This window comes from Tupaia chinensis, unplaced genomic scaffold, assembly GCF_000334495.1.
Source record: "Tupaia chinensis unplaced genomic scaffold, TupChi_1.0 Scaffold000104_1, whole genome shotgun sequence".
In the NCBI taxonomy this organism is placed as follows: Eukaryota; Metazoa; Chordata; class Mammalia; order Scandentia; family Tupaiidae; genus Tupaia; species Tupaia belangeri.
Window position 1 is genome coordinate 1,036,522 of NW_006159568.1, and position 9,913 is coordinate 1,046,434.

At 41.5% G+C, this 9,913-nt stretch overlaps 1 protein-coding gene across 1 annotated transcript in view; it reads left to right on the plus strand.

Moving 5' to 3' along the window:
- Positions 1–9,913, plus strand: part of XPA (XPA, DNA damage recognition and repair factor) — a gene marked incomplete in the record, with an annotated part of 36,382 nt that overhangs the window by 335 nt on the left and 26,134 nt on the right. Inside the window, 1 exon segment of the mRNA XM_014586003.2 lies at positions 3,846–3,956. Within this exon segment, the coding sequence (XP_014441489.1) occupies positions 3,846–3,956 (111 nt within the window).

Here is a 9,913-nt window from a genome sequence, read left to right on the forward strand (position 1 = left end):
TTCTCCCCGACGCGGGCTCAGGCGGGCGGGTTCCCAGGTCCTGGTGTGGCGTGGACTCCGCTGACGTCCGCGCGCAGAGCCTCCTGCAGTCCCGGGAGGGGGTCCGCCCAGCAGACCCTCTCCAAGCGTTCTTCCACGACCACGGGGCGATTCCACGGTAGAACCCAGGCCTCCTGACCCCCAGCCCCCGGCGTTCCTCTTTGCGCCTCGCTTGGGGCATGCAGCCGCCCCGCTGGGAGGCGCCGACAGGTGTCTGGCAGCACCTCCGCTCTCCCAGACCTTTCTTTTCTTTCCCCCCGCGCTCCCACCAGTGCGTAGATGATCCTCGTGTAAAGCTTTTAGACCCCTAACTCGTTCAAATGTCACCCCTGCATTTGCTCCCTCGCTCATCCATTCAACCAAAAGCGACTTCCCACCGGTGCAAGGCTAGCAATGGACTTTAGTCTTTGCCTTCATTGGGTAACAGCAGCACCTCAAGTTGACCCCATAGCGTACCCTGCTTGCTTGCTGTTCTGGTTAAAATAGTTCTCTTAAAGTGGTTTTAACGTGCCTGATATAAAGTTAACATTTAGTAAACATTAGGGTTTTTTTTTTTCTTATTTTTTTTGAGAGATTTTTGCTATAGGGCTCATCCGCTGGGGGAGAGAGGGAGAGACAGAGACGGAGACAGAAGGTATCACCCTCCATGGGGGATGGCCACACCACAATCCCTTCTCCAGTCTCCTCTCAGGATTTTGGACATTCATGCACACGAACCAGGCATCCACTACGCCACCTGCTGGGCGTTAGTTGTTATTGCTATGGGTTGTCAAAGATACTGCTCTTCATGTTTTCCTAAATCCCGAGCAGAAACAAACACAGCAGGTCTGAGACGGCTATCCTTGAAAGGCTTACTTGAAGGTTCGCCTTTGCCCAGTACCTGGGAACTTGGATTTTGGGAGTGTTTCCACTATTCCTGATTGGTAGTTTGCTCTGCCCAAATTGTTTGAACCTAATATTAATGGAGTCACAGTGTGTCTGGCTTCTCTTGCTCACTATGTCTGAGGGATTTATCCATTTTTCGCACACTTTGGTAGTTTGTTTGTTGTATATTATTATTTTGTATCACAGTTTCTCCATTTTCCTTTTTATGAATATTTGGGTTGATTCCACTTTGGGGCTATTATGAAACCTCTCTGAGCATTCAGGTCCATATCTTTTGGTGGACGTATACACTCATTTCTACTGTGTGTAATGCATGGAGATAGGATGCATGGGGGTGTATGTTAACCTTTAATAGATATTGCCAAATAATGATTGCATCAGTTTTTATAATCTCACCAACAATGGATGACAGTTCCGGTTGCTCCATGTTCTCACCATTTGGTAGTTAGTCTTTTTCATCTTAGACATTCTGACGGGAGCATAGTGGTATTTCATTATGGTTAAATTTGTATTTTCCTCGGCCACCAGGAGGTGTGGTGGCTAAGGTGCTTCCACACGGTCTACCATGGATTGAGTCCTGGACTTGGGGGTGGGGGGGGGTGGTTGAAAATCAAGCTGGGCACATGCCCCAAAATCCTGAGAGAAGAATGGAGAAGGGATTACAGTGTGGCTATCCCACTGGAGGGTGATTTCTCATTTTCCCTTTCTCTGTCTCTCTCTGGTGAGCACATGTGCCTTATGACAAAAACCTAAAAAAAAAAAAAAAAAATGTATTTTCCCAGTGATTGAAGAACATTTTCATATGTTTATTGGCTATTGAGTATCTTCATTTGTCAAGTACCCACTTGGGTCTTTTTCCTATTTTTTTTTTTTTTAAGTTGGATTATCTTACTGATTAATTGAATGTCATTATATATTCTGGATATGAATCCTTTGTCAGTTATACATATTGCAAATTTCTTCAAGTTTGCATCCTGTTTTTTACCTTCACAATGGTGTTTTGATGAATAAAGTAGTTAACTTTAATCAAGTCTAGTTTAGCAATTTTTTCTCTTGTGGCTAGTACTTTTTGTGTTCTGATTTTTGTTTGTTTGTTTGTTTTCTTGTAGTTTTTGCTATATGGTATGTGTGCTCACTGGAGTGGGGGGGAGAAATCACTCCCCAGGGAGATGACCACAATGCAATCTCTTCTCCAGTCTCCCCTCAGGGTTTTGGGCATGTACATACATGCGCCCAGTGTGTTTTTCAAACCACTGTTTCTGGGACCCAATTTACATAGTGGGCCACATGGAATCTAACTACCTTAATCACCACCCTGCTTGGCTGTCCCTATTTAAGAAACTTTTGGCTACCCTAAGTTCATGAAATTATTGTCCTATGTTTTATCCTAGAAGCTTTATTTTACATGTCATACTCAAGACTATGAGCCATTTTTTCTTTTTTTGAGAGGTTTTTTTTTTTTTTTTGGCTATAAGGTGCATGTACTCCCCAGAAAGACAGAGAGATAGAAAGCGAGAAATCATCCCCCAGGGGGAATGGCCATGCTGCAATCCCCTCTCCCTTCTCCTCTCAGTATCTTGGGCATGCACGCACATGTGCTCGGTGTGAGTTTAAGCCACTGGATCTGGGACTGGAACGGCAGTCGGCTACATGGGAGTTCAGTGACATAGCCACTACGTTAAATGCTGATCTCCAAGACTATGATCCATTTTAAATGATTTTTGTTTGTGGGTTATATGAAGTAAGGTCAAAGTTTATTTATTGAAATAATTATCATATTTTCCTCACTGCATTAGAGTGGCACCCTTGTCATAAATCCTAGTACCATTTGTTGAAAAGATTATCCTTTGTCATAAATTAAATGAAAAATACAGTACGCATAGTTCTAGTTCAGGTCTATGTTGCTTATGTTCTGTTCCATTAGTCTCTCTGCTTTTGTTCAACACTTGTGCGTCTTAATTAATGAATTATTATAGTAATTCTTTAAATCTGGTAGTGTAAGTCCTCCAACTTCATTTTGAAGGATTTTCTTGCCCAGTTCTTTTTTATTTATTTACAGATGCATGTTAGAATCAGATGATCAGAACTGTGCCTCCTTCCTTTGCAAGTTTGTACACTCCCTCCCATCCCACTGCTGTGGTTTTGACTGGAATTACCTTAGATCCTTAGATAAATTTGGGGATGGTTGACAGTTTTACAATATTGAGGCTTAAAATTCATAATGGTATAGTTCTCCACTTACTTATTGTTTCAGATTTCTCTTAGTGTTTCATGGTTTTTAATATGGGGGTTTTATGTATCTTTTGCTATTAGGTAGTCGGAAAAGTCATGACATATTTTTGCATATAAAAATATGTCATGACTTTCCCGATGACCCGGTAGATTGTTGTGATTTCTTCATTCTAATTGTAGATTTTTTTTTTTTTTTGAGAGGTTTTTGCTGTAGGGCACGTGTGCTCGCCAGAAAGACAGAGAGACAGAAAGCAAGAAATCTCCCCCCAAGGGGGATGGCCATGCCGCAATCTCTTCTCCTCCATTCCCCTCTCGGGATCTTGGGCACACATGCACACACATGTTTAAGCCACCAGGTTTGGGACTCGAACCACAGCCAACTACATGGGAGTCCAGTGACAGCCATTACACCAACTGCTGGTCCCCTAATTGTAGATTCTTAAAGCTGACTTACATGCATAAATGCATCATCTCTTTTTACTTCTTTTCTACCTTTGTGCCTTTTTCATTTTCTTGCTGTATTACATTAGCTAGGACCATCAGCATAATAGTGTTGAATAGAATTGGTGATTGTGGATATCCTGGTTTTGTTTGATATATATTAAATTTAAAGAAAGTTCCTATTTAAGTACAGGGAACACATGAGCTTACCTGGTTCAATTACTGACCACTTTACTTACTTCTTATAGGCATGGCTAGTGTGAAAGCAGCCCCAAAGATCATTGACACAGGAGGAGGCTTCATTTTGGAAGAGGAAGAAGAAGAAGAACGTAAAATCGGGAAAGTTGTTCATCAACCAGGTAAACTGTGACTTTTTCAGAAAATAAGTATCTAGATTGTTTATTTTGAGTCACATGCACAAATTTTGCAAGCTGATGTTACATAATACCACTATTTTTTTATTTCATGAGAGAGAAAAAAAGATAAGCACCCTCAGCTAGGTCTCTTGCTGTGATTCTCTCCCCAACTTTTTTTGACCAGCCAGGCTCACTAGGTTCAGTGTAAATAGGTTGACCTGGATACCAAACTCTGATCTTCCTTATGGCTTCCAGCACTGCAGAACTTTGTGTTCCAGCTGCACTGTTGTGGCTAGGCCAGTACGACACTTAATTCAGTCAGTAAGCAGATTAATTTCATAATAATAATAATAAACATTTGGCAGTTTTGCTAATATATTAAAAATATCAAAGGGGACCAGCAGATAGCATAATAGTTACGTCGCTGGACTTCCATGTAGTCGACCACGGTTTGAGTCTTGAACCCAGTGACTTAAAACTCACTCCAGGCACATGTATGTGCATGCCCAAGATCCCAAGAAGAAATTGGAGGAGAGGGGATTATGGCATGGCCATTCCCCTGGAAGGTGATTTCTCACTTTCTATCTCTCTGTGTCTCTTCAATGAGTACATGAACCCTATAGCAAAAACCTCTCTCTCAAAGAAAAGAAAAATCAAAGAAACAGCCATACGTATGGAACTAATTATATAACTCATGGTTGCATATTTTGGTTGATGCTCTGTTTAATTGTAATAATCAGGCACAGTCAGTATCTTAACTGATAGAATAGATACTCAGACTTATGTTGATAGGCTGAAATGAGAGGGCCGAACCCAAGAGATTAAAGTTTGGACAATCTTTTATTTATGTTTGGAGAAAAAAGGCAGTTTGCAAGGTATAAGCTAGGGACACCTGACATTAAAAATAATTACCTAAAGTTAATGCTTTGGTAATCACTTACACATATCTTCAGGGTGAGGATGCTCTCACACTCTTTGAAAAGATTATGTTTTATTTGATCATAAGTTTGACAACTTAGAAAACCTATTTTAGTCTTTAGATGCAGTGACAGAAAGAAGAGTTGTGTGTTAATCAAGTAGGTAATAGCCTTGTTCTGTTCTATGTAGTCTGAGGTATTTTCAGAAGCTGAGACCTGAAGGATTAAGATACTTGTCTTTATTTTGGATATCTTATATATATATATACACACACACACACATATCACATATATATATATATATTTGGATATCATATATATATATATCATATATATATTTGGATATCATATATATATCATATATATATTTGGATATCATATATATATATCATATATATATATACACACACACACATATATATACTTTTTTTTTTTTTTTTTTGGAGAGGTTTTTGCTATAGGGCATGTGCAGTCACCAGAAAGACAGATAAAAAGTGAGAAATCACCCCTCACTGAGGATGGCCACACTGCAATCCCTTCTCCATTCTCCTATCAGGATCTTGGGCATGTACGCATACACGCCTGGAATGAGTTTAAGCCACCAGGTCCGGGACTGGAACCGCGGTTGACTACATGGGAGTTTAGCACCATAGCCATTACTCCAACTGCTGATCCCTGGATATCATATTTTAAGAGGGATATAAGCAAGTGTATAGTTTGCAAAAGAGGGTGGCCAAACAAATGGAAGTCTTGAAATTGGCATGAGAGAAATGGTTGGAGCCCAGCCTTGGTGGTGCAAGCATGAGGGTACCTTTGGACCGAAGCTGAGGCTGCGTGGGAGGCCAAGGTTTGCCTACTGGCCTGAGCTAAAGAGGCTGGGCATGGTGTGTTCACTTGTGATCCTAACGAACGGGAGACTGGGGCAGGAGGATTGTGGCATAGTGAGGCCCTGTCAAAAATACCCATCTCTCTGTCATTCCCACCTCTTCCTTTTCTCTTCTTCCCTTCCCTCTATTCATTCTGTCTCTCTCTCATAAAAGCAAAAATAAAAACTGGTTAGATTTAATCTGGAAAATACATTTAACTACCTGCAAATGGAAGAGGGCTTCTCTTCGGTAGAAAAATTAAACTTACTATGATTTGCTTTGGGAGGCAGAAGTGGGACAGTGGGTGATGATTATGGTGAGGGAGATTTCAGCCCAGTGTAATAAAGGTATACTTTAAGTAGATTTAACACCTGGCATTTACAGAGTGTTGGTCCATACATTATGTGAGCTTCACCATGACTCTGGTTTGCTGCCTCTAAGTAGCAAAGCATGGAGGCTTTCCGAGATTGAAAGACGCCCCCCTCCCGACCATGCTATTGTACAGGAGAAGCTCTGCATTAGGAGGGAAGGTCTCGAACTCAGTGACCTTTAAAGCCTTATGATTTTATGTATCCAAAGACTCACTGTGACTATTTTTGTAGATTCCTGAGTCTACCATAGGCTATAAAGCCTAGGCTTGCATTTAATAGGACATTCAGCAAACATGTCTTGAGAACCCCGTGTAGTCTTTGCTGCCTGACTAAGGTGCGCATGTGGCGGGTGCCATTACTGTTTTCATGTGTTGATACTATGCTGCTCTTTGCAGCGGGAACTCTGGTAATAAATTCATGTAAATCCAAAAAGATGTTCTCTTTGACAAATCAGAAAAAGGCCCCCTTTCTCTGGGCTAGCATAGCCTGGCCTGAATTCATGGCTTAGTAAGTCATCATGGCCTGCATTGTGACCTGTCTGCCCCCTTGGTCAGACGCTTTCACACAGGGCCCTATTTGTACTGCTTATGTGGCTGACCTGTGTTAGTGGAGAAGTCAGGAGAGTGGTTAATATGTGTATATATACATATACATAAATAAAAATAAATGCGTATTTGTTTGCGATAGGGCACATGTGCTCGCTGGAGACAGAGAAGGAGAAATCTAGAATCTCTCAAGATCTTGGGTGTGCATGCACAGTTCCATCAGATCTGGGACTTCAATCACACAGTCAGCCATGTGGGATCCAGCCACCTTAACCTCCATGCCACCTGCTGACCTAACAGCAGTTTTTAAATCATTTTTTCCTTGTTAATTTTAAAAGTCTGTTTCTTCAGCCTTGCTGAGAAAAATTAAGATGCTTTATTTAGGTCATTAAGCCTTGCTGTCTGTAAAGCAAAGCCTGTCAGATACTTTCAGGGTCTTGAACAGTGATTCATAAGTCACTAGGAAAGTTGTGTTAAAACAGAGATCGCTGGGCCCCAACCCCAGAATGTCTTTCGACTTAGTAGTCTGAGGTGGGGCTGAAAATTTGTTTCTAATCAGTTCCTAGGGGATGCTGCTGCTGCTGACCCCAGAACCACATTTTGAGAGCCTTTGATCTAGAAGATTAAATCCATTGTGTACTTGAGGACTGTAGGCAAATGTAGTTATACCTAGATTTTTTTTTTTTTTTAATTACTAGAAGGTATGTATGTTTGACAGAGAGAGACAGAGACAAACATGGAGAGGGGGAGAAAGTACCCCTCAACAGGGTGTGGTTATGCCACAGTCCCTTCTCCATTTCTCTATCCTGTTGGAAAAAGAAAAAAAATAAATAAATAAAACAAAAAATAATTCTTAAATTAAAAAAAAAAGAAAAGAAAACCACAACAAATAAATAGATAAATAAATAAACATTAAAAAAAAAATGAACAGGGCCAGAGAGTAGTAGATACCATCAGGGCTAGGCACCTGATCCTTAAACCCCTAAAAACTTAATTCTAAGAAGTTCCCATGTAAGGCAAAAAGAGAAGTGTTTTTTTTATATATATATACACACACACACACACACACACACACACACACATATATATAACTTTTTTTTTTTTTTTTGGAGAGGTTTTTGCTATAGGGCATGTGCAGTCACCAGAAAGACAGATAAAAAGTGAGAAATCACCCCTCACTGAGGATGGCCACACTGCAATCCCTTCTCCATTCTCCTATCAGGATCTTGGGCATGTACGCATACACGCCTGGAATGAGTTTAAGCCACCAGGTCCGGGACTGGAACCGCGGTTGACTACATGGGAGTTTAGCACCATAGCCATTACTCCAACTGCTGATCCCTGGATATCATATTTTAAGAGGGATATAAGCAAGTGTATAGTTTGCAAAAGAGGGTGGCCAAACAAATGGAAGTCTTGAAATTGGCATGAGAGAAATGGTTGGAGCCCAGCCTTGGTGGTGCAAGCATGAGGGTACCTTTGGACCGAAGCTGAGGCTGCGTGGGAGGCCAAGGTTTGCCTACTGGCCTGAGCTAAAGAGGCTGGGCATGGTGTGTTCACTTGTGATCCTAACGAACGGGAGACTGGGGCAGGAGGATTGTGGCATAGTGAGGCCCTGTCAAAAATACCCATCTCTCTGTCATTCCCACCTCTTCCTTTTCTCTTCTTCCCTTCCCTCTATTCATTCTGTCTCTCTCTCATAAAAGCAAAAATAAAAACTGGTTAGATTTAATCTGGAAAATACATTTAACTACCTGCAAATGGAAGAGGGCTTCTCTTCGGTAGAAAAATTAAACTTACTATGATTTGCTTTGGGAGGCAGAAGTGGGACAGTGGGTGATGATTATGGTGAGGGAGATTTCAGCCCAGTGTAATAAAGGTATACTTTAAGTAGATTTAACACCTGGCATTTACAGAGTGTTGGTCCATACATTATGTGAGCTTCACCATGACTCTGGTTTGCTGCCTCTAAGTAGCAAAGCATGGAGGCTTTCCGAGATTGAAAGACGCCCCCCTCCCGACCATGCTATTGTACAGGAGAAGCTCTGCATTAGGAGGGAAGGTCTCGAACTCAGTGACCTTTAAAGCCTTATGATTTTATGTATCCAAAGACTCACTGTGACTATTTTTGTAGATTCCTGAGTCTACCATAGGCTATAAAGCCTAGGCTTGCATTTAATAGGACATTCAGCAAACATGTCTTGAGAACCCCGTGTAGTCTTTGCTGCCTGACTAAGGTGCGCATGTGGCGGGTGCCATTACTGTTTTCATGTGTTGATACTATGCTGCTCTTTGCAGCGGGAACTCTGGTAATAAATTCATGTAAATCCAAAAAGATGTTCTCTTTGACAAATCAGAAAAAGGCCCCCTTTCTCTGGGCTAGCATAGCCTGGCCTGAATTCATGGCTTAGTAAGTCATCATGGCCTGCATTGTGACCTGTCTGCCCCCTTGGTCAGACGCTTTCACACAGGGCCCTATTTGTACTGCTTATGTGGCTGACCTGTGTTAGTGGAGAAGTCAGGAGAGTGGTTAATATGTGTATATATACATATACATAAATAAAAATAAATGCGTATTTGTTTGCGATAGGGCACATGTGCTCGCTGGAGACAGAGAAGGAGAAATCTAGAATCTCTCAAGATCTTGGGTGTGCATGCACAGTTCCATCAGATCTGGGACTTCAATCACACAGTCAGCCATGTGGGATCCAGCCACCTTAACCTCCATGCCACCTGCTGACCTAACAGCAGTTTTTAAATCATTTTTTCCTTGTTAATTTTAAAAGTCTGTTTCTTCAGCCTTGCTGAGAAAAATTAAGATGCTTTATTTAGGTCATTAAGCCTTGCTGTCTGTAAAGCAAAGCCTGTCAGATACTTTCAGGGTCTTGAACAGTGATTCATAAGTCACTAGGAAAGTTGTGTTAAAACAGAGATCGCTGGGCCCCAACCCCAGAATGTCTTTCGACTTAGTAGTCTGAGGTGGGGCTGAAAATTTGTTTCTAATCAGTTCCTAGGGGATGCTGCTGCTGCTGACCCCAGAACCACATTTTGAGAGCCTTTGATCTAGAAGATTAAATCCATTGTGTACTTGAGGACTGTAGGCAAATGTAGTTATACCTAGATTTTTTTTTTTTTTTAATTACTAGAAGGTATGTATGTTTGACAGAGAGAGACAGAGACAAACATGGAGAGGGGGAGAAAGTACCCCTCAACAGGGTGTGGTTATGCCACAGTCCCTTCTCCATTTCTCTATCCTGTTGG